The following is a 25796-nucleotide window of genomic DNA, read 5'->3' on the forward strand; positions in this document are numbered from 1 at the left end:
CATGGCAATAGAAAATATAACATTCAACGATATATTCAAATAACCAGATATTGAAGATATTGAAACAAACCTCATTTATATTTTTATTCTTTTATATGTTTTATTGAGTAATTTTATTTATTTATTAATTCTTTTATGTTAAAAAAGACATGTATATTTTTTTATAGTTTATATATAAATAAATTTTTCTTATTATCTTTTTGACTTTGATGATTTTACATTGGATAAAACAAACAAATTTGTCTACGAAAATCAATCACAACTCACTTTGAAAGATTTATGTAAAAGAAGATTGGCACAAGAACGAATTCAATTTGAATTTGATCAATTGCCAGAAAAAATTGTTTGTTTATTCGATAAAACCAAACTACCACTCACCAAATGGAAAGATCAAGATAATATTCGATTATTGTTTTACACCTACTATAGAATATATATTTATTATCAATTACCTTTTATAAGTAAACGTTTATCCTTTTTTTATCTTCAAAGACGATATCTTTATACTTTATTTCATTTACTTTTCACAGAAATATTGTGTTTTGCTGATCCACGTAAACAGCTCGAAATACATTTAATACGAAAATTATATCGTTTAATTATGTTATCTTTAATTATGTTATATAATTATCGTTTAATTATGTTATATAATTATCGTTTAATAATATAAATTGGTCCAAAGAACAATATTTTTATACTACTGAACCTTGTTTTTTTCATTTTAATATTGTTAATCAATTTTTTTAATTTTTTTTTAGAAAACTAATAAAAAAAATGCAAAGAAGCAAACGCTTTTATGAATACGACATTATCCACATTGTTAGTTGGTTTACATCCGAAACAAAAAATAACATGGATGGACACTTGAAAACGGTAAAGAATTGTGTAAAAGAAAGTTGGCAATTAGAAGAATTAAAATTGAATTTGAATTTTTAAAAGATCAGCTTGGAATTTTATATTTTTGTTATGATGAAAACAATTCTTTTTATATTTGTGACTTTTTTTATTATTGTGAATTTAGTTTTGTATTCAATCATAATTTATTTTATTGGATACAAAGAAAAATTATATCTTCTTTGTACGAAATGTTTAGATCACACTATAATAATCATTATATTAAAAATGAACAACTTGATTTTTTTTATAATTGTATTAGAAAATACATTTAATGGGCAAAAGATCAATATTATTGGGCAAAAGATCAATATTAATGGGCAAAAGATCAATATATATTTGCGAAAATAATTTTGTACATTATAAAAATAACATTTTATATTTATAGACAAACTAGTAAAAAAGAAAAGTGGTTACAGCAACAGAAAGCCGAATAAAAAAGTGCGAAAACAAATGGAAGGTATTTTTTATTCTGTATTATTTTCGTTTTTTATCATCAAATTTTTATTAATTCTATTTTTTTTACAGACATAAACTTGATGATAACGTATGTTACAATTCTTGTAAGATCAGTTTCAGTGTCACCGTCCGTGTAAAAAAAGTTGAAATAAAACGTTAAAACCAAGGGTCCGTTTAAAAAAAGTTGAAATAAAACGTTAAAACCGAGAGGTAAAAGACTGCAAAATTAAAGAAAAAATTTCCTGGTCTCTAAAAAGGTGGCGCATGCGCGCAAAAAAAAAGAACAGGTGACAAAAAAAAATTTTTATTTTAAAAAAAACTGTTACAGTTAAAAATAAAGGTTACAATATCGATTTTTTTGCTTCTCTGAAAATAGGATATTTTTTTTTGACAAAGTTTTCAAACGTCATGTCTGGATGAAATCGTTTTCCAATGGTGACATAGTGATTATAAATGTTGAGTTCTTCAAAAAATGTTTTATTATATTTTTCTGCAGACTTTAAAACAAATAGCAGTTCTTCACCTGTTAATTCGATTGTGTGTTTAACAGTACAATTGCAATTTCCACACATTGTAATAGTTAGCTAAAAAAAAATTTTTATTTATAGAAAATAGTTTTACAATAAAAAATAACCGTGATAAATATTTACAAAAATGAATCATCATAAAAATTTTTATTTATTTCAAATCGGGGTGCATTGCAAATCCATTGCTCTGGGGGCGTGTTATTTGTTTCTTCTATTTGTTTTTTGTATTTAACTTCTACTTTGGCACATTTTTCAAAATCGAGTCCTTTTAATTTGTTATCAATTTTTTTGAATTTTAAATTTGGTGATTTAAATTCAAACGGTGAAGAAATGAGTTCTTCTTCCCAATTTTCTTCAAGATTATTATTCATTTTTTTTATTTATTTCTAAAGAAAAAAAGAAATGTTAGTATAAAGTAATATAAAAAATAAGCAATAAAAAAAACACAAAAAAAAATGTAATAAAAAAAAACACAAAAAATGTAATAAATTATATATTTCTGTATAAAAAAAGTTAATTGTTTTTTTTTAAGTAGCATGCTTGGCATAGGCCACATGGCTTTATGCAAAAATATCGTTGGTTCAACATAGCTGAGTGATGTAACGAATGCTTTTGCATTTTAAAATAGTAGGCGTACATGGCTGTAAAAACAAAAAAAAAATAGAATTAATAAAAAATTTTAATGATAAAAAAAAAAAAGAAAAAAAATACAGAAAAAAAATATACCTTTCATTTGTTTTTTTACTTTTTTGTTTGGCTTTCTATTGCTGTAACCATTTTTCATTTTTTTATTAGTTTGTCTATAAATATAAAATGATATTTTTATAATGTACAAAATTTTTTTCGCAAATATAATAATATTGATCTATTGCCCATTGAATGTATTTTCTAATACAATTATAAAAAAAATCAAGTTGTTCATTTTTAATATAATGATTATTATAGTGAGATCTAAACATGTCGTCTAATATAAATATAATTTTTCTTTGTAACCAAAAAAATAAATTATGATCGGTTAAAAAACTAAATTCATAAAAATAAAATAATCATCATCAGAAATGTTTTCATCATAACGAAAATATAAATCTCCAAGCTGATCTTTTAATATTTTAAATTCGATTTTAATTCTTCTAACAGCCAATTTTCTTTTACATAATTCTTTTAACGTTTTCAAGTCTCGTTCCATGTTACTTTTTGTTTCGCTAATAAACCAAGTAACAAAGTGGATAATGTCGTATTCATAAATGCGCTTACTTCTTTGAATTTTTTTTATTAGTTAACTAAAAAAAAAATTAAAAAAATTGTTTTACAATTTGAAAATGAATGAAACAAGGTTCAATAGTATAAAAATATTGTTGTTGGGACCAAGTTATATATTCTATGATTAAACGATATAATTTTCGTATTAAATGTATTTCAAGTTGTTTATTTGGATCAGCAAAATAGGATTTTTCTGTAAATAGTATATGAAATAATTTGTAAAGATATTCTCTTTGAAGATTAAAAAATAATAAACGACTATGAAAAATATTAAAAAAGGAATCAAATTCAAAATCAACGATTGAATGAAAGCTGTAAAATACCAAGCGAATATTATCTTTATTTTTCCATTTGCTATGTGGTAGTTTGGTTTTATCAAATAAAGAAATAATTTTCTTTTGCAACTGTTGAAATTCTAAATAAATTCGACGATAAGCCAAAGTTCTTTTACATAAATCTTTCAAGCTAAGTTGTGATTGAATTTCACGGGTAAATCTGTTAAAGTGATTCAAATTAAAACTGTCGAAAATAAAAAGATAATAAGAAAAATGACGTTCTTCTGGACTAAACCAGATGAGTGTTTCTTGTTCAAAGTTTTCAATATAAAAATAAATGTTTTCTAAATAATGACTAGCTTTTCTTGTTTCTTTGTCTATTTCTATAAACTTTTTTTCTCGTGCCATATGTTGATGAAGTTTTCGTAAAATGTGACGAAGTGTAGCTTCTTCTTTTCGAAGTATATCTCTAATATTTCCCCAGTTGCTTCCCATTTTTTTTTAATTAGTTGTCTAAAAAAAAAAAAAGTTTACAAATTGAGTTAATACAGTAAAAAAATTGAGTTATAAAAGTAAAAAAAATTTTTTTCCCTAAAAAAAGAGTTAAATGAATTCTGGTTCTTGGGCACATTCAGGTGCTTCAGCTGGTTCTGGATTATATAAATGAAATAGTTCTTGTTGTTTTGATTCTACAACCGCACTTAGATATGCTGCGTTTGCATATACAGGTGAACGATTTTTAACAATGCTTTCTTCATAAGTAGGAAGACGTGGTATTTTATTTTTGTATTTGTTAAAAATATCATTTCAATGAATAACTTTACACATGTTGAGTAAAAATTCCAATTTACTTTCTAAGCTTTCATGAATATTTCCATTATAATCTTCTATGGCATTAACTTTGATATACTCTACAAGATCGTATGCGTTTTTTAATTTTTGTTTGATACCATGTGGAATTGTTAACACAAATCTAATACTTCTAACGTTTTCGAATGTGAGCTCATCAGTTATTTGTCTGAAAACTTCCACTGCATTCATTTTTTTTATTAGTTAATCTAAAAAAATAAGGGTTAATAATGTTAGATAAAGTACAAAAAAACATTTAAAAAAATAGGTTAAATACATTTTTTACATAAAATATATTATTGTATACTAATATATTATTGTATACTAATATATTATTGTATACTAATCGTAATAAATAAATTATTGTTAATAATAAATGGTTTTAGTTCTTCGTGTGAAATAAAATTCTTATAACCAACGGCCACATTATATTCAGTGGTAGGTTTATCAAATGAACTGTCGTCTAAAAGTTGAAGATAATTATTGTTGGTAGTAGTACGAGTAAAAAATTGTTCTTTATTTCTCAAGGTGATATTGACATTTTTGGTAAAAGGCCATTGTAAAGCATCGTCCAGGTCACCTCTCAACAATTGAAAGTAAATGGCTAGTTTGTTGATGTCGGTACTTCGTGTATACACTTTTATACGATAACGGTAACCTTCTGATGTGTAAACGGGTTCTGTATAAAAGGGTTCATCTGATAATAGCCTGAGATTCATTTGATCGAGTTTGATCAATTGCATGTCTTTAAAAACGTGTTGAATTACCTTGACTTCTTTAGGTTGTTGAATGGATTTTTTTAAAGCTAAGAATTCTGTGCTATTTACTTCTGTGATATGATAAAGTTTTGTTATTTCTTGTTTGAGTTGTTCTGTATCTTGCTGATTTGCTAAAACCAACATGTTGTCATAAAAGAGACTTTTTAATTCTGCCATTTCTTGGTTCGTTTTTGCTAAGGTTTGTTGAAGTTTGTCGTTTTCTTCTTTTAGATTTTTAATTTCTTTTTCTTGAAGATTTTTCATTTTATTCATGATTTGATTCATAGAAAGATTCAAATAATTTAAATTTTTCTTTTCGTCTTGAATGATTTGGTTCAAATAACGATTTTGTTGTTCTTTATAATATTGAAAGCAGATGACAGAGTGTTCATAATAATCTTGATCATCGATTTTGGTATTACAAAAAAAACATATTTTTTGTATATCTAGAAATTCATAATCACATTCGTGGTTTAACAAATCTTGTACCTTTTTTTTACAGGTGAAACATTCGTGGGAGTATTGTTCTGTAGAACAATCTGTTTGATGTTGTAAAAGTTCTTTTGCACTAAATTCTTTGTCGCAAAAACAGCAAGGATATATGTTGGCTGATATTTTTTTATTAGTTGCTAAAAAAAAAAACATTTATTTATATAAAAATTATAAAAAAAATATACATGTCTTTTTTAACATAAAAGAATTATTAAATAAACAAAATTGCTCAATAAAACATATAAAAGAATAAAAATATAGAGGTTCGTATCCATATCTTCTTCTTCAAATATAATGTTAAAAGTTATATTTTCTATTTCTTCATTTAAATAATCACCAAACCCAGGAAACATATCTTAAAAATCATCATTATTATTCATTTTTTTAGTTGTCTAAAAAAAAAGAAAAAAAATTACAAAATAAAGTGATCTTATTTTATCACAACTGTTCGTCTTATGCTGCAATATGATTCAGTGAAAAAAGGGTTCGTTTATGATGACTTCAAACCCATGTGTTCTTATTGTCGAGTTTATTATTTAAAAAGTGATGATTGTTATTTATCAAGGTTTTCTAATTATTATTTGTTTTTAGTTGACTAAAAATAAAAAATTATAAATAAAGCTCTGGTAAGTTGTCCATTTTATTAATAACGTTTATAACGTATTGTTCCCAATCCATTTCATCTAAGATTTCATGCATTTCTTTTTCTATTTCTTCCACTTCTTTTTCCATTTCTTCTTCTAACATTTGTAATTTTAATTCTTCAATATAATCTGTTTCTTCTTCTTCCATTTCTTGTACTAATTGTTCTAAATATTTTTCATAACCTTCCTCTGTTAACTCTTCCATCTCCATTAGTTCTTGCAAATCTTTTTCTTCTTCTTTTGTCAATAATAACTCGTGGTAGCATATAGTACCCTCATTAATATTTTCTCCATAACTAAAAGAAAAAAATAAAATATAAAAAATAAAATATAAAAATGTATAAAAAAGAAAAAAAGTGTATAGGCTTACCATCCACAGTTTTTGATATATCGATTTTTGATATATTGTTTCATTATTTTAATATATTATGTTGCTAAAAAAATAAAAAAATTACAAAAAATTATTGTAAAAAAAAAATTACAAAAAATTTTTTTACAATACTTAAATAACCTAAAAAAATTTTTTTACAATAAGCTAAAAGTGTATTATTAAATACTAAAAAATAAAAAAAATTATTGCATTATAAAAATTTTTACAATTTCCATAGTTTTTTTTATATGATCTAAAAGTGTATTATTAATTTCATAGGTTATAACATCGATAGACCAATCCCATAAAGCTTGATATATAGCGCGAGCTGCTTCGAGTTCGGTACCTTTTCTTTGATAAATTAAGTTTAAAAGTCTCATCATTCTTTCATTACTGTTGGGGTAATCATGTTGTATACATTCTATTTCTCGCTTTTCATAACCAAGATAAGCTGCTAAAGTTTGCCATCGTTCTGCCATTTGCCATGGTTGCAATTGTGCTGCTATTTTTAGTTTTAATTGTGTATAATTCATTATTTTATTTGCTAAAAAAATATAAAAATTAATATAAATAATTCATTATAAATAATTTACATTGCTGAATATTATATAAAAGTTTTTCGTCTTCCCATATGGATAAAATAAAATACAAATGCTTTATCGCCAACTTTTTGTTTGGTTGATTTAGTATATATGTAGTTAAAACGTTTTTTAATTTATCGAATGTTTTTATGTAATTTTTATTAATTTTTCTGATTTCAGTTCTTTTTAAATTTAACAAAAACGCCAAATGTTTCCATTCATGATGGAGTTGTTTTGTTGTGTGATTTATTATTTCTTTAATCATTTTTATTATTCTATTATATATAAAATAGTAATATTAAAATAGTAATAACGAAATAGTAATAACAACTAAAAAAAATTTTTTTTCTATACAAAAAATATATATAAAAGCTTTATAAAATTTCGCTCTTATTCTGGATCTGGACTCTCTAAAAAAAAACAGACAAAGGGGATATTAAAAAATATATTTATACCTTTTTATAAAATAAAAAAAAGGAACAAGTTTTCACTTACGAGGAGAGTAGTCCCAGTGTGACGGGCCGACTTCCCTATTGGGTTCTGGTGGTGACCGTGGTGATAGTGGTGATAGTAGTGATGGCGATCGTGGTGGTGATCGTGGATAGGGATTTTCTAAAAAAAAGAAAATAGTTTAAAAAAATGTATTTTTTTTAATAATAAGAAAAAATAGTAAAGTTAAAAAAAAAAACTTACGACGAGCACGAGATAATCTTGCACGATCTACAAAATTTTCATTGACAAAATTTCTAAAATCGCTTAGTTTTTGCATTTCTTTTTCTAGAAAAAATAGTATTATAAAAAATATTAAATTTTTCTTATAAAAATGAAAAAAACCATAAGAACAATTACCTCTTTTTGCGTTGTATGGAAATATTTGAGCAATAGCTTTTTTTTTTTCGTTTTGAATGATATAAAATTGATCATTAATACTGTCACTAAAAACTTCGTATTTAATATTGTTAATTGTGATATATCTCATTATTAAAACTAAAAAAAAATAGGTTTATTTAGAAATAAATACTCTATTTTTTATTGTAATAAATATAAATAGTTATAAATATTATTTTTTTATAAAATGCCTAAAATAAGGTATACTCCTAGATCATTAAACACTGTCAATATGGCACGTACAAAAACAACAGTTCCTAAAACAAAAAAAGCAGTTCAAACACAAACAAGTACAAAACAAAGTTCAACATCGACACAGACTGAAAATCAGTATTTACCGAGCAATTGTAAAAGAATATTATCGTGTTTACGAAGAACAAAGAACAGATATAAAGATAATAAAACAAATCGTAAACTTGGAAGAGTTGGTTAAAGAATAAAACGCTGGGTTCATACTGCCGAATCCTATGTCGATATTAAACATCAATTAAAAGAAGCAAACATACGACGAAAAAATAGACAAAAATAATGTATTATAGTTAATTTATAAATTTAAATAAAAAACTCTCTTTATATCGTATTTTAATTTTCGCATTTTTTGTCTTTTGTTTTTGTATTCGTTTTTTTTTTTCTAAAATAAAAAATAAAAATTCTTAAAAAAATGTAATTTTTTATTTATAAATAATAATTTTAAAAAAATAACCTACTTTTTTTTAACAATATTATTTTCTTGGGGTTGAGATAGTGGTAGTTCTTCTAAAAATTCTAATGATTGTTCATTTTCTGTGATTTGTTCATTTTCTTGTGATGTCTCTGTGTTTGATTGTACGCTTGTCTGTTTGTTAATTAAGAAGTGAATTTCATCATGAACGTCATTGAAAACATTTGCATCGGTAAACCCTAATTCGTCGTCTTCAATCGCTATTACTTCTTGTTCGTCATGATCGTCGTCACTACTTATTTCTACCTCATCCTCTTTAAAATTAATTTCTTTCGCAATAACTTCATCGTCTATAAAGTATTTAGTTTTTTTAACTGAGCGTTTGGTAAAAGTTTTTGCCATTTTTGATTTTGTTAACAAAAAAAACACGCTTTTTATGAATAAAATTTAATCTCTACAGATTAACGTAAAATAAAAGCTAAAGTGATGTAACTTTATGCAATGAAAAGAAAATGCTGTGTCATGCTAGTTAAATTTGGGTAGAAATACCTGATGAGTGATGTCTAGAAAGTTATATGTTTAAGCGTTGGGTAGAAATACCTGATGAGTGATGTCTAGAAAGTTATATGTTAAAGCGTTGGGTAGAAATACCTGATGAGTGATGTCTAGAAAGTTATATGTTAAAGCATTGGGTAGAAATACCCGATGAGTGATGTCTGAGCGTGTGAGAACGAGTGAGCGAGTGTGTAAGTAAGCAGGCTAAGGATTAAGGTAGGATTAAGTAAGTTAAGTAAGGACTAAGTAAGTAAGTAAGAAAAAAAAAATACGGCCGTATAAAAATATAAAGACTGTAAGAAAAAAACACAAGTAAGTAGGCCTACTAAGATAAAGTAAAGACAGAATAAGTAAGGTTGTGTCAGGGTGACACAATGTTTTTTTATCTTGTAAAAAAAAGATATAAAAAAAATACAAGTCAAAAAAAGTCAAAGTTAAAAAAGTTAGAGTCAAAAATGTCCGCAGATGATATTGATTTTTCCCATATGATTGTAAGACGGAACTTATTTTCAACACCTTCATATAAAAGCAATTTGAGACCTAAATATACATCTAAATTACCCAAATATACAGTAGATGGAAAATGGCCTTTTCATAGGGATGCTTTTTTTGAATTTTTTGATAGGACCTCTTTTGATGAAAACGAGTTAACCGATCCCAATAATACAGAACTAAGAGCTCTAAGACGTAGAAGACCTAAGAAAAATTTAAAAAAAATAAAGCGTCAATATTGTAGAAAAGCACTGATGTGTTATCGAAAAACGAAAAGCAAGTATATAAATAATAAACAAAATCGCGAAATGAATCGAGTAGGAAAACCGAGTAGGAAAACCGTTTTGTTTTAACAAAAGTGGATCGCGATAAACACAGAAATATTTATTAAAAAATGAGACATAGAAGACATAGAGGGCATAGAAATGCTAGAAGATATATTTTTGTTCATCGAAAATCGAAACCTAATCCTAGACCTTATCATTCTTTAATCGGTAAAGGACGAAAACGTAGTTATAGAAAGCGTGGTAAAGGTTTTTTTGGTAACCTATTAGGAGGTATTCCTTTATTTGGTGATTTGTTTAAAACTATAGTTTAATCGGATTAAAAAACATGTATAAAAAAGCTCAACTCTGTAAAACGTTCATTTACAAAAAAATGAATTCAACAGTGTGTAAACACGCCAAAAGAAAAAGTCACATTAAAAAATATTGTGACAAATGTTTTGTGCAAAAATTTCGAGTCTATGTTGAAGAAAATATTAAAGAATGTCTTTGGTTATTAAAAGATATGGAAAAACAGAGTCAAAAGCTCAAAAATTTACGTACAGACACAAGTGCTTATGGCGATTATATTCTTACGTACGAATATGAAAACGGTGTTGCTGAAATTATCAGCGGAGATAAAGAAAATGGACACTTGAAGATATCTACTTTTTGGGGAGGATTTGTTTTGGATTTTGATTATCTAAATAAATTATATTGTATTTCTTATATTAACTACAGAGTTTTTTATATTGGTAATAAAATACCAAAAATATATTGATAAAAAAAATATTTGATAGTGTTTTTTCTGTTTTTTTTTAAAAAAAAGTACTATAAATTTGTTTGTTTTGAAATAAAAAAATTCATTTGAAGAAAAAAAATTCATTTGAAATAAACAAAAAAAATGGAGTTTAAAACTTGTTTAAACGAATTTTATAACACTGTTATGAATGTAGAAGCTTCCATGTTTGAAGCTAGCGATAGTTTAAAACAAGTTGAAGGCAATTTTAAATTAGTATTTCGTTTGGATGGAAGTAAACAAATCAAAGTAACTCGTGTTAATAATAAAGCCCATATTGAATTTTTTTATGGTGAAAACAACCACATTTGTTCCACATTTGAAATGAATTATGAAGACTTTGTTGATGTTATTAAAGAGACATTTAACGTTTGGCAACTCGAAGAAGCAGATATAAAAGAATGAAACATTTTACTGTTTATTTAGAGACTTATTATCCGTTTGCAAAATTACAAGATTTTTATATTTCACTGTTTAAAACAAATAGTAAAGCAAAGGGTGATTTTTCATTGACGCATCATTACCAATGGGGAATAATCATTAAAGTAACACGTTTCAATGATGAACTTATTATTGAGTTTATATATGAAGAAGTTCCTTTTGAAACTTTTAAACTTCCTTTGAAACATTTTTTAGTTTATGTTGAGCATTGTCAACAAAAATGGCTTTTAAGCGAAAAAGAAATTTTAGATCGAAAAGACGTAAAAGTCATAGAAAGAGAGTACGCAGAAAAGGAAGAGGATTAGCCGATTTTATCACTCCTAAAAATGTAACTAACGCATTGCAAGTGGGTTCGCTGTTATACAGTATAAAAAAAGCGTGGAAAGGCAAAAAAAACAAAAACGCCTCCTGTTCCTGTTGTTACAAAACCTGCCAACCCTTATATGCCTCCGGATAAAGTGTTTAAAGTATATTAAAAAAAAAAAGTTGTAAAAAAAATATTATATTAATTCATTTAATGAATAAATATGTACATATAAAAAATTGTTTCTTTTTTCTTGTTCTCGTTTCTTTTTATATCGTTTTATTAGAATAGTTTTTTTTCCTTTGCAAGTTAAACAATTTATTTTATAAAGATGTATTTTTGCAGATCTTTTGGTAACAGTATTAAAAATCCATACTTCTTGATTTACAACGTGGATAGTGCAGTTTTTTAACAAATGTTGATTTTTTTTTTCTTTCAAAATTACAAAAAACAGTTCACCATATCCATTGCACGTGGCGAATTTTTCTTCTACGATGTCTTCTAATAGCGTGTGCGCTGTTCTCTTCATGATTCTGTTTATATTAAATTCAGAGCAATCTGCCTTTTTATTTCTTTTTTAGTCATGACATCATCGATAGGTACATCTAAAAATTGATTGGCAGTCTTTAATCGCGTATAATTGTTTGCATAAATTCTATCCATTTCATTTTGCATCATGTAATAAATATTTTTCTCGTTCATCACAGCTGGAATGGCTTGAATATCCAATAGGGATAACTTACCCCACGAACCTTCATAATTTGTTCTTAAGAATCCTGCATCTTTTAAAAATCTTTTAGCAGCATTTTGAGCTAATAATTGTTTTTCGTAGATATCATAATGTAAAGGAATTTGTTTTGTTTTCATAGACAAAAGATCACGTTCCAGATTTTCCTGTTTTTTCATATAAAAATGCAACTGCATGTCTTTTTCAAACAGTTGTTTAGCAGTGTTATCAAGGTATTGAAAGAGTTCGTGTTTAATAAACTGAAAAAATGAATAAAGATTTATCTGAACTAGTGAAGAGGCATGAAGCGTTGTTACTTCAAAAAAATAATGGTTTAACAGTCTGCACAACGAAGGTAAATATATTTGATCTGTATATAATACATTTTCGCTGCGAAAGACTAGAGCTACAAAATAAGCGGCAAATGCACCACATAAACTACTATCATTCCATTGAAAAGGAAATTTATTGTATGAAAAAAACACATTTTGATTGCCACTGATTTCGCTATATTTTAAAATAAATTTGGTAAACCAATAAAATTCACGATTTTCTGCTGTCCATTCTGTAGGAAAATGATTGGATTGACGTATATAAGAATTAATTTCAATTTCGTTGTAGTTAATGTTAATCGTGTTGATTTGTATATTGCTATTGACTTCTTCTACTGCTTCAAACAAATATTTATTAAATCTTAAATGTTTTGGAATTTGTTGCAATACACTTTCTTCACCTAAACTATCAAAACAAAAAAAATGACCCTTGTCTATTTTCATCAACACTCTCCAATGTTGACCTGCATCTTTTGTAGTTTCATTGTTGTAAATGATAAAGGAACCATTTTTATTCATTTGTTGAATAATATGAATATGTGTTTTTGTTTGACTTAGTTCGTCAAAAGCATATATTCCTATAAAATAATTTTTAAATTCTGAATTTTTAAAAAACGAGACAAAGAATCGTCAGTAGCCATTTTTTTATTCTTCTTTTTCTAAATTAAAAAAACTTGCAATAAATAGTGTTACAACAGCGTGTAATATATTAACAAATAAAGTTTTTTTATCGCCGGTTCCTTCCTTTATAATTCCTTCAATGTTTCTTTTAACAGACTTCTTTTTTAAAGCACCATCTAGTTTTTCTATCAAAGAATAAACGGTAGGTATTACTTTTGAAGTAAACGTATCCACAAAACCGTCAGTTTGATCACCTTCTGTTAGAACCATAGGTGGTTTGATTTTTCTTTCTAGCAGCAAAAGAGTTAGCTTGGTTTTATAGAGTTCTATTACATAATGTTCACCATATGTTTCTTTCAAATCATCAAAGTAGTTGAGATGAACAGAACAAAGTTGAGGATTTTCGAGTAAATTATTAAATTCGCTGTTTTTAAAACATTTTTCAATACTGTAGGAATTTAATGTTATCCTTTTAAATTTGAGTACATTTTGTAAAAATTCAAATGAATTTTTATCTGTAAAATGTTCTTCTTCTACGTAATCAGATGAAGGTGAAGAATTTCCAGACTTGTGTTCGTAATATTTATATCTTTTAGATACTTCATCGAGCGCGCACACTGCGCAATTGTTGTGAATTTTTTTAATGATGCTATCAACGCGATTCATTTTTTTAATTAAAAATGTAAAAAAAAAATATTTTTAAAAAATTTGATTTTTTATACTTTTTTATTCTTTTTATTAAAAGAATACGCTTCTTTTTTTAATAAAAAAGCATTTTTTTTTCTAGTTGTGGTTGTTAGATTTGGAATTTATACCCAACTGTGATCGACATCAGTGGGGAAAAAATTGTGTTAGAGAATTGTGTTTACGATCCATCGGTGATAAAAAATATTTTCACACGCAAGTCATTCCGTGTATTAATTATCACAAATTAGATGAAAAATATAAAAAAGTATTTTTTTACTGTCAAAACAACATACATGGGTTAGAGTACTATCCTAGTTTTAAATACACAAGTGAAATCATATTTTGTGCATCTGTGATCGATTATTTAAAAGAAAAATTTTCAAAATACGAACGAAACTTTGTATTTTTAAAGGCGGTTGCATGGAAAAAGATGTGTTAAATGCGATAAAGAAGCTTAAAATACTCTCGTTTGATTTAAATCAGTGGTTCTTTCCAATAATCTCTCTCTTGCCTATATATGTCAATAACGAAGATAAAAGCTTGGAACATTTTTCAAATGTCAAAGATAAAACAAATTGTTGTCATCACTGTCCTCGATATGAAACATTGATGTTTTCATTGTATTTGGAAGATTATGTAAACGGATTTACAATAAATGACGACGTTTATGAACATGAATACTTTAGTTTTATTAAATTTATAAAAGACAACATTAAATGTGTTTACATATTAAAAAAAGACACTTGTGAATGTTTTGAAAATATATTTAAAATAAATAATCTTGTATATCAACTTTTTGATATGGAAAAAAAAATAAAAAAATAAAAAAAATTGTCTTGTTTATAATCCTTCTTCCGCAGTCACATAATATTTGGTGTAATGAATGTTTGTATGAATTAGTTGTTTCCGAATCCGTTGACATAATTTGAAAATAAAAGTTTAGAATTGGGTACTCCCTTAGCTCTATTTTTATGATAATTTTTTTCTTTGTCTCCGTTGACGCTATGAACGCTATAACATTTAGGTCCCATAGCAAAAGCTTGTGCAATGTAATAAGGAGGAGGTATTTTGTTTTGAAAATGATCCGTTTCTTTGGCGTATAGAGTGGAATAAAAAGGATGAGTCGTTTTATAATTGGAATAATCCATCCAACGATTGCCAAAGTTTAAAAATAAATCCATTCTTCTACCTTTTCTCGAAACGTTGTAGAAAGCATTTTGTGTTTCTTTTGCGTAATAAAAAAACAACCAGAATCAGTATCTGTTACTACCAAATGTTTTTCAGCTCCATGATTTCTTAATAATTGTCCCAATTCCCAACTAAATCGTCCTACGTTGAGTTTGGCATAAGATAAAATTTGTGAAGCTACAATGCGTAAAGAGGTGTTAACGAGTTTGCATTTTTCGCTGGTTGTTAAAATGAGAGCATTTTTATGATATTTAGATTTTAAAAGTTCAAAGGCGTCTTTCATTTCATGATGATTGTCTTGATCGTGAAATAAAATACTTTTGGTTTTAACATCTGTCATTAAACCAAACAAAGTTTCTTCTAAATAATCATCATAACTAAAATCACTCGTCTCGTATTCATCTAAACATACTTTTTTTTCAAAAACGTCCAATTTATATCTTTCAGGTTCAACACCAATAAATATGGAACCGTTATATAACAAATTTTGAAAATGAAAAGGGAATAACTTTATAATATTTTCATCGCTTTGACCTTCTTGAATTTAAACACGACGAATGTTTTGAAAATTTTCAATACTATTTTGAAATGCTTTTTCTTTGTGGTTCATAAAAGTAGTATTTAGTTTTTTTGCAATTTGTTGACTCAAGATTCCTTAATGACCGTTAATTTGCAATTTGCAAGAAGCATCCACTACCTTGTCACCCTTTTTGATAGCTTCTTTTCTTTTTTCCATATTTCGTTTTACCATTTTTTGAGCTAAAGGATAACGCCATAGAGGAAGCACTTTGTAAATTTTTTCAACAACGCATCCACAGCACGTAGTCAACCATATAAAAGTGTCTAAAAATTCACAAGTCTCATGCGAACTTAATTTCATGACCAATTTAATAGTTTTGTCTTTTTCTATACCGTAGGTTCCATTGTTTTTAAGATAACGTTTGGATACAATTTCAGTAAGAGAATAATCTTGAAAGGATATAATTTCTTTTTCTACCATGGGTGAAAAACCTCCTACTTGATCTTGATACTCTGGTTTCATAGTAATTTGACAATGCACTAAAGCGCTCGTTGAGAAACCGTTAAAATTAACGCGATGATATTTTCAAATCACATCGTCTAAAGTAATACATTCCAAATCAAAAGAATATTACATGTGAAAAGTTAAAGGTTTTAATTGAGCTCCTCCGTATTGTCCATTTTCGTCCATAAAAATTAAACAACCTCTCAATTCGCTGTTTAATTTGAGTTCTTTTATTTTAGGTTCAAAGTAATCTGTATCAATGGCGAATTTTCAACGTACCGTTGGTGGACATATCGCCTCGAATACTCTTTTCAATCATTTTTTGATGTTCGTTCGTCGCAGGATATTGGATTGGAATTTTACAAAGGGTAGAATTGAGTTTGCTGGTGTAACTAAAAATGCTAACATGATTTAGAATATGAAAATTTGTAAATTTAAATGTTCTTTCGTCAAAGTCAATCATAACAGAACCTAATACGACCGTATCGAGCACAGTATAGATATGCAATAAGGATTTTAAAGTTTTTAAATTCAAAAAGTTCCACAATTTTTTAACACCTTCGTAAGCTTCTTTCAATTTTTTAATTTCTTCTTGTAAGTTTTTAGACTTCATTAAATCGTTTTGAGCAAATAATTCAATCGGTGGAAATGTTTTATATTTAATGTTTAAGAGTTCGTCTGTTATTTGCGAGTAAGGAAATAATGTTTTTTTAATAAAACAGTTTTTAAACTCTAAATTGTCGGTTAAATCATTTACTTCGGGATGAAAAGGTCGTAAATAACGCAACATGGTGTTGACAATTTGATGTTGAGCTTTATGTGACAACATACTACTGGCCTGTTCTAAGGAACAGTTTAAAATTTTCAAACTATCTACAATTTTAATATGTTTACCGATGCAAATAATATTGACTTTGCTTACATTTTTAGATATAACAAAAACATCTTTCATGTTGCTGTATTTTATAAAAGCATTAAAAGGTGTATTTTCAGATTCTGCCAAATGACCGTAAAACGGAATATCCAACATTTTTTTTAAACCTTCTACAATCATAATACGATTATCAAAAGAAGCATTGTGAGCAAATATAGGACAAGATAAATGCTGACTATATCTACCTAAATTTTTGTTGCAATAATCGTGAGCTAATCCGTACACTTGTCCTGAAAAATGATCGTGATCAATAACAAGATAATCTTCAAAAGCGTTAAGAAAAAATTGGCATTTATTTAAAACTTTTTCTCGATTTTTTTCATCTTAAATAAAATCAGTTAAACTAAATTGGGTTCCAAATTGTTTATTAAAAGCAACCAACATGGTGTGATACCATAATTCGTAGACGGGTTGCTTGAATTTTCTCATGAGAAACAAAAAATGAAGGTTGTCTGTATATTGTTCACCAGTTTCGTAAATACATTTGCGAAAGATTTTGATTAAAAAGTAAGTATCTTCTAACAACTCTATATCTTCTTGATTAAAATAGTTTTCAATAAGGTGTTCGGTCATGATAAGCAAAGACAATTGTTTCATATAATCTACAAGTTCAGCAGTGGTGATTCTCACATAATCACTCAATAAACCGTTAGTGGCAGGTAGGTATTGAAATTTTTCCCACCATCTACAACAAATGTAATACAAAGTGGAGACTCGAAATAAATCTTGTTTTATTTTTTCAGCATCGTTGTCGATTAAATAATTTTGAACGTGACAAGGTAACATGAACAATTCTAATCGTCCTACTCTTTGAAACACCATGTTTACAACTTAAATTCGTTTGTCGTTATAAATGAGAAATTCATTATGATTTAATCTTTCCATTTGTTGAGGAGTCATATGAGAAAATTTATTTTTATAAACATCAGATTGACGTATTTTATCTACGGGAGTTCTACAAATAGAACAACAAGGATTTTCTTCTTGCCATATTAAATCTCTTTCTTCACTTGATATATTTAAATTTTCAAAACGCGGTAAACATATTTCATAAGTAAATCGAACCAAAGTATCTGCTAAAGCAATGATATCGTAAACTCTCAATTCCATTTTTAATTTTTCATTATTTTCACAATTTAGCTTTTCCCACAAGATACGTCTGTGTGTCTTGTGAAGTGAAGAAACTCCTGGTTGAAAATAGTCTGGTAGACAAGTTAAAGGATTTCTTTCTAAACTTTCAACCGTATTTTCATAATAAAAAATCCATTGAGTAATGACTTGTCCTTGTTCGTCCAAACCAAAACATTCTCTTGCTAATTTTTCATGAATGCATCGAATCACAATGGAATGACAATAATAATTCAACTCAGATAAAGGTTTGACTTTGGAAGTAGCATTTTCTTCAGACTTTGTAATACTCGTTTCGCAATCAAAAGTCATTAAAAAAGGAAACATGTTTCTACTTGAACACATGAACGAATTTTGTGGCCGATAGTGAGTAATGCAATCACCGTATGTAAATTTGTCCGGTTTATAATAACCTTCGCATTTGTGTTTCTCTGTGGAAATTTTTTGTCCACAATCAGAACATTGAAACAAAACACGTGAGTTGTTAGAACAGAAACACTTTGTAGAAAATTTTTTATTCAACATGCTTATAGCGTGAAAAGAATTGTTTTTTTGAAAAATACAAATTTTAATCGTGTTAATTGTTTTTTTTCGTTCATTGGCTTTATTTCTTTCTTCATCGTTAATAAATACTCTTTCAGAATCTTGATCGTCTTTGGTAATGTTTGCGCTTTCGTAAACTACTTTTAACAATTCCGCAAGAGAACTTTTATATTGTGATTTCAATTTAGAATGCAACAAACGAATTTTGGTGTTTTTTTTGTTAACGGCAAAAATTTTAATGTTAATACGATCAAAAGTGTTTTCGTAAGCAAAACAATGACACAAATCAATCAAAGTTTGAAATGACATATTTTTAGATTTTTCTTTAATTTGTTGTAAAACGTCTTTCCATGCTAGAACATTTTGCTCTTCTTGATCTTCAAAAAGAATTTGTAAAATATTTTCTTCAAAATATAAATCTGTAGTGTTTTTTTCCAACATTTTTCTATTCCATTCTTCAATAGTGCTCACATTCCATTGACGAATCAACAAAGAGACGAGAAAAGCAGAATAAAAACATAATCCAGGTTCAAATAAAATACTATAATCTAAAAACATTTTCTTTTTTTGTTGATAAGACAGAATAGTATAAACAGTACTTTTTAGTGATTTTTCCCATTGTGTTAAAGAATGAGGTCTATACCATTCACCAAACCATTCGTCTATTTCTATCTTCTTTTGTTGTTTTTTTTCGTAATATATTTTATTGCGTTTCTTTTGGTTACTTTTTTTTCGTTGTTTTAGTGTTTCTTTATTTTTTTCATAATAAGTTTTGTTGTGTTTTTTCTTTTTTTCATCTGTCATGAGCATTTTTCGTTGTTTTAGTGTTTCTTTATTTTTTTTATAATAAGTTTTGCTGTGTTTTTTCTTTTTTTCAATTTCTTCATCTGTCATGAGCATTTTTCTTTTAAAACCAGACAATTCAAAATCTCGTAATTTCATCATGGATCTTTCTGTTAAATTAGATAAAGTTTTAATTTTAATATTACATAATCGTATTATCTTCCATCCGCTGTCGTTTTCTAAAACATTAAAAACAGCTCGCACATTGGCATCTTGAATAAAACGCAAATTTGTCGGTCCTTCTAAAGGTTTAATAAAATAAACAGGTCAATTGTAACAACGTTTCATTATTTTACAATAACCATTTTCAATAGACTTGCAACACAAAGTAACAATATTATAACCCAATAAGAAATTTTGAAACAAGTCACCAAAAAGAATACTGTTTTTCATTTGTGTTTCAAATCCTTCCATTGTTTTTTGTTCAACATGATGAACAATTTCATCAGGACTTTGAGTTTCAGAATAAAGTTGTGATTCTTCTACAATATCTTCATCTTTATAACGATCTTTAATGTAAAAAAAATGTTCCGTGTATTTACTGTTATTACTAAAACGAGTTTCCTCAGTTTGATATTCAAATTTCATTTTTTAAGACTCTAAAAAAAAAAATTTACATGTATTTTTTATAAAATTCTAAAACATCAGAATCAACAGTAATACTTTTAAATAGTGTTCGTAAATCAAATTTATTATAAAAATTATAAATATATCGTTAATATTACAAACTCGTGATAAAGAAACATAATAAAGACTATTAATAAAAGCCTTTAAATTAAATTTAACAACGGCTTTGTTCATGGTACTTCCTTGCCCTTTATGAACCGTAAAAGAAAATGCTAATTTTAAAGGCAAACCAAATCTTGAGCCTACGACAGTATGAGAGCAATCTAAAATTTCTTCTTTGACACATTCAATTTTGACTTCTTTTTTATTCATCATCACCCAAACTGCATTACTTTCTATTAAAATAACGGTACCAATAGTCCCATTGCACAAACCTTCTTCCACATTAATATTTCTTACAAGCATCACAATAGCACCTATTTTAAGATAAACAGCTGCCGGAATATGAAACGAGCATGGAATATTTCGATTTTTAATAACATCTTTAGCATAAAGCCAATACCCTTCTTGTTTGATAGTTTCCATTTTTTGATTGTTATAAACATCCACTTCGATGTTTCTAAAAAACAATCTTGTATATTTAGAGTTTAAATTTTCATCTTTTTCAAAACAACGCGTCATAAAATAATCAATAGTTTTGTCTGAAACTTGACCAACACGTAGTTCATTTAAAGCTCCAAAAAATTGTTCGTCGTCTTTTTGTCTAAAACATTGAGTTAAAACCAACACTTCTGTCATGTAGTGTAGCCATATTTGTGATTTAAAAACAAAGTGACCTGAAACAGGTGGCAACTGAAAAAAATCACCACAAGCAATCACTTGTATACCACCAAATAATTCATCGTAACATTGTCTAATTTCACAAGCTATCGAATGTAATAAATCAAATGTTGAAGCGTTAATCATTGAAATTTCATCAATAATTAAAACATCAGTTTCCAACCACGTTTTTTTAATGTCTCTTTCGCGATTTTCTTTCAACAAAGAATTCATATTTATAATCTTCTCCAACATTTTTTTTTTTCAATTATATTATCCATCTAAAAAAAAAAATTTTTTTTATTTTGAATATAAATATATTACAGCATATTTTATAAAAAACATCATATATATAATGTTTTGTTCAACAACTTGCTCCATTTTACAATATAAATCATCTGGTTCATTAACCAAAAACTTTGCAACCATCATTTCGTTTTCAGGCAATAGGTTTTGTTTAATCATCTTGAACATTTTTTTATTATGGTTTTCTCCTTTTTTATTCATCTAAAAGAAATTAATATTGAGAATTAAAACATTTTTCACAATATATAAATGAACAACTTTCACCATCAGATACTCTATACTCATCACACTCTTCACATTCGTTTAAATAATGTTTACAATTTTCAATTTCTTCACATTTTTCTTTTACATGATTTAAAACATTTTCTTCACATTTTAATTTAAAATCATCATAAAAAGATTCAAAATATAAATTCAAATTAACATGATAATGTATTTTAATATATTGAAAGACCATCAAAATCAATATATTGGGTACTCGTTTCATTTCTTGATTGAAAAATTCATCCCACTTGTACCCCCCATACCATTTACAACGACGACATAAAACTTGTTTTGAACTAATCGCATGCATTCGAATATCTTCCAAAGTAGCTGGGTGAGCTTGATTGAATTGGTATATTTTTTCCACTAAAAAATCCAAATCATTTTCTGTTAGTTGCATTTTTTATTATGTAATCTAAAAAAATAAAGAAAGATATAAAAATAATTTCATTAACGAAAACATCGATAAACCATAAATTTTTCAAAATCACAATCATGACACAATTTTTCAAAATCACAATTACATTTAGCTAAATCACGTATTTCGTATTTATGAAAATTAAAAGTTTTGTTTATTAAATCCCTCGATAAACCAAGTTTGTTAGAAGCTTTTATTATTGAAATGTAAAATTCTTTTACTGCATCCACACAATAACTACAACACAAACAAAGAAAATGATATTCGTCGTATTCCTGACATTGACATTCAGCCAAAAATTTAATCTTTTTCTTTTGATTTCTATACATTTCCAAGAGTTGTTCTTTATTTAAATCCATTTTTTTTGAAGCTGTATCCACATAAGAACTACAACACATACAAAGAAATGATGGTTCGTATTCATCACATTGACATTCGGTTAAAAATTTCTTTTGTTTTTTATAATCTTTTAAGAGTTGTTTTTTAGATAAATCCATTTTTTTTGAAGCTTTTAATATAATAGAATAATTACACCACGATATCTCATCTTGTTCCATTTTTTATTATGTAATTTTATTATGTAATGTAAAAAAAATACAAAAAATGTAATCTAAAAAAAAATATAAAAAATAATATATACAAAATTTAAACAAGATATAAAAAAAATTTTTTTATTATTTAAATAATCGTATCTAAAAAATGTTTATATATTGTTTTATAGTCTATTTTTTCTGTACTCAATTCCAAAGCAATTTACACATATTGATCATATCGCAAGTGCAAAAAGCTAAATAATTCAGACTTTTCTTTGTTTTTTCTGTTAATTCCAACATTGTATTATTTTCCATTTTTTATTATGAAATCTAAAAAATACAAAGTTTAAACAAAATTCAATATAAAAAATACAAAAAAATATGTATACAAAAATTCAATATAAAAATATAATTATTTATCCATATATAAAGGTTGTTCATATTTTAACACATAATCTCTATGTTCTGAAAATATTATTTCCAACGTAATCTTTTTACATTTCTGACACATATCATCCGATTCACAAGCACACGAAGCTATACTATTAATACCCTCTTTATGATAAGGAAAAGTCTTTTTTATCAACACTTCAGACAATCCCAATTTTTTGCAAGCTATTATTATATTTTTTTCCATTTTTTTTATTATGTAATCTAATAAAAATACATTTTTTTAAAAAATTCTTCCAATTTCAGCATAAATGTAACAAGCATTTAAAAGACAAAATACACAATTCGGTATACATTCACATTGAGCTATTTTACATAGAGCTTCATAAACAAAATCAGGTTTTTTACAAATAAATAAGAGTATTGTTTTGCTAACTCCTATTTTTTTAGCTACTTTTTCACATATTTCAGAAGCTTGTTCACTCATACGCCAATCTAAAAACAAAAATGCTTCAAAAATTTCTTTTTCTCTTTTAAAAGTTTTTTCTTCTGAATATTTATCAACTCGTAGTTTTTTAGGTTTAAATTGTTGCACTTGTTTTACAAATTCATCAAATTCATCTTGAGTCATTTCTTCTTTAAACAATTCTTTAAGATGATAATCTTCCAAACAATCTTCCAAACAACCACTTTTATTCTTAAAAAAATCTTTAGCGTTGTTTTCAAATACATAAACCACAATCATTTTTTATTATGTAACCTAGAAATTAAAAAAAAATAACTACAAAAGTTTTATAATATAGTATAATTTTTCAAACATTTCAAGCACAGTTTTTTTAATATTTTCTTCACGAATATAATGTTTCACAAAATCATATATTGTTTTGCAAGAATCACAAGGACTCAAACCAGTACAAGTTTCTTTTGAACAAGATTCTGTTTGATCCAATAAGCTCCTTATCGTTTGAGTTTGATCATGAATAACAGCTGTTGATAATAAAAGTTGAGTGATGCAATGTTCAACATGTATTTTAAAGTTTGACATTTTTTATTATGTAATCTAAAAAAATACAATAAAAATTATAAAAAAATTACAATAAAAATTATCTAAAAATGATATTATTGATGTAAAATTTTCTTTCGACATTCATCGCATAAACAAGTTTAGTCTTTTGACATTCTTTGTGATGACACAATTCTATGTATTGACAAGTTGTTGGTGTTGTTGCCATAATGCTGTTTGTTGGTCGAACTATTAATTTTACCATTTTTTTTATTATGTAATCTAAAGAGAAAAAAAAATTTAATTAAAAAAGGTACTCAAATATTCCATTGTTTTTAAAAAAGAAAGTTGTAATTCTTCGCGAATACGTATTGTTTTTTCAGTCTTGTTGACAAAAGAAAAATGATTCATTATGTCTTTGCGAAATTCAGGGACATTTTTTTCAATATACTCAAACATAGCTACATCTCTTTCTTTTTGTTTTTCTTTATCTTCTTCAACCTCTGTTTTAAGCCATTCAATATTTTTTTGATTTGTTGTAAATAATTTGTACATGGCTTGATAATACAGTTGCAAAGTTCTTAATCTGTTTATTAAACAATCTTTTTCAGCATCTTTTCGTATTAATTGGTTCAATTCATCTAGTGCTTCATTTAACATGTTGTCGTGAAAATTTTTAAAAAAATCTTTAAAATCATCACCATATTTAACAAAACATTTTACTATTTTATAATCAGCAGCAACATCTGCATTAAGTTTATCCAACTTTCTATATTTACGAGAGATGTATTTTCCACATTTATAATCTCGAAAGAATTCAATTTTTTTTATTAGTTTACCTAAAAAAATACAAAAGTTATTAAAAGTATAAAAAAATTTTAAAGAAAATAAGTTACTCGATAAAAATATTTATAAGAATAAGCGTAAAACAATTTTTAATTGTTTTTTTTAACATTAATCTTTCTTCGTGCTTTGAAATGTAATGAAAATTTTTCATGTCCACGTTTACTTTCATATAAGAGAACAAGGCTTCATCTCTTCTTGCAAATTCTTCCTTTTCTTTTTTTACAATAAATTCGTCTTCTTCAATTGCAGCATTGCAAGTGACAATCATGAAATTGACCATCTCTATTAAAAATTGACGTATATTGAGATATTTTTTGATTTGCTCGTTATTTTTATCTATAATTCTGTTATTTTGTCAAGATGCCCCACTATGCCTTCTTGATGATCATCATTGGTTAAAAATTCTTTAACAATAACAAAATGAAAATAAAAAACAGGTGATAATTGTTCCAAAAACTTCCACAATTTCCGTTCAGAATGATGAAGTGTGTAATATTTGGTAATCCATTCGACGCGTTCATCAGACCATTTTTCATTATCCATTATTTTAATTAGTTAATCTAAAAAAAATTAAAAAATTATACAGATAAATGTTTAAATTCATAATTTAAATCGTGATTACATTCAATATGTTTATAACTAAAAGTTAACAATTCTGAAAAAATTTTTTCAATGGTTTTTAAACTCGATATATAATTATAACTATTAATTAAATACAAATTAAATGCAACTTAAATACAATATATAATTATATAATATATAATTATCGATATATAATTATAACTATTAATTAAATACAAATTAAATTAAATTAAATACAAATTAAATACAACTATTCTTTTCAATTTCGTTCATATCCTCAATCACAATATCTTCTATATTTTCCATAAATAATTTTTCTCTATCGCCACAATCAAGTTTAATTTCAGAAAAAATGTCCAAATAGCAATCTAGTTTATTTAAAAACATGCCTTGAATTGATTGTATAAAAGAACTTTTCATATCATTAATATCTTCCATTACATGAGTAAATGAATCCTTATGACGGTTACCAACAAAACCCATTATATTTGATAAACGTTTATATTGTTCTTTATCATGTTGTAAAATA

General features: G+C 26.3%; 2 protein-coding genes and 2 long non-coding RNA genes across 4 annotated transcripts; all 4 read right to left on the reverse strand.

Annotated features, from left to right (window-relative positions):
- Nucleotides 1-1641: 1641 nt before the first annotated feature.
- Nucleotides 1642-5658, reverse strand: LOC136084075 (uncharacterized). Its single transcript, XR_010640314.1, has 2 exons — nucleotides 2607-5658; nucleotides 1642-2521 (listed from the first exon to the last, which is right to left on the reverse strand). It is a non-coding gene; the product is annotated as an uncharacterized LOC136084075 (long non-coding RNA).
- On the reverse strand, nucleotides 5659-6639 carry LOC136084074 (uncharacterized). Its single transcript, XM_065804207.1, has 2 exons — nucleotides 6529-6639; nucleotides 5659-6454 (listed from the first exon to the last, which is right to left on the reverse strand). Exons 1-2 carry the CDS (start codon nucleotides 6570-6572, stop codon nucleotides 6124-6126), a joined length of 375 nt encoding a protein of 124 aa, XP_065660279.1. The 5' UTR covers nucleotides 6573-6639; the 3' UTR covers nucleotides 5659-6123.
- Nucleotides 6640-7484: 845 nt separating this feature from the next.
- Nucleotides 7485-8190, reverse strand: LOC136084076 (uncharacterized). Its single transcript, XR_010640315.1, has 3 exons — nucleotides 7803-8190; nucleotides 7605-7721; nucleotides 7485-7519 (listed from the first exon to the last, which is right to left on the reverse strand). It is a non-coding gene; the product is annotated as an uncharacterized LOC136084076 (long non-coding RNA).
- Nucleotides 8191-20123: 11933 nt separating this feature from the next.
- LOC136083554 (ATP-dependent DNA helicase PIF1-like) lies at nucleotides 20124-21159 on the reverse strand. The gene is made up of 2 exons (XM_065802957.1): nucleotides 20269-21159; nucleotides 20124-20138 (listed from the first exon to the last, which is right to left on the reverse strand). The coding sequence occupies exons 1-2, from the start codon at nucleotides 21157-21159 to the stop codon at nucleotides 20124-20126; spliced, it is 906 nt and encodes a 301-aa protein (XP_065659029.1).
- Nucleotides 21160-25796: the final 4637 nt, after the last annotated feature.

The sequence above is a fragment of the Hydra vulgaris genome, chromosome 08, assembly GCF_038396675.1.
Source record: "Hydra vulgaris chromosome 08, alternate assembly HydraT2T_AEP".
Taxonomy (NCBI): Eukaryota; Metazoa; Cnidaria; class Hydrozoa; order Anthoathecata; family Hydridae; genus Hydra; species Hydra vulgaris.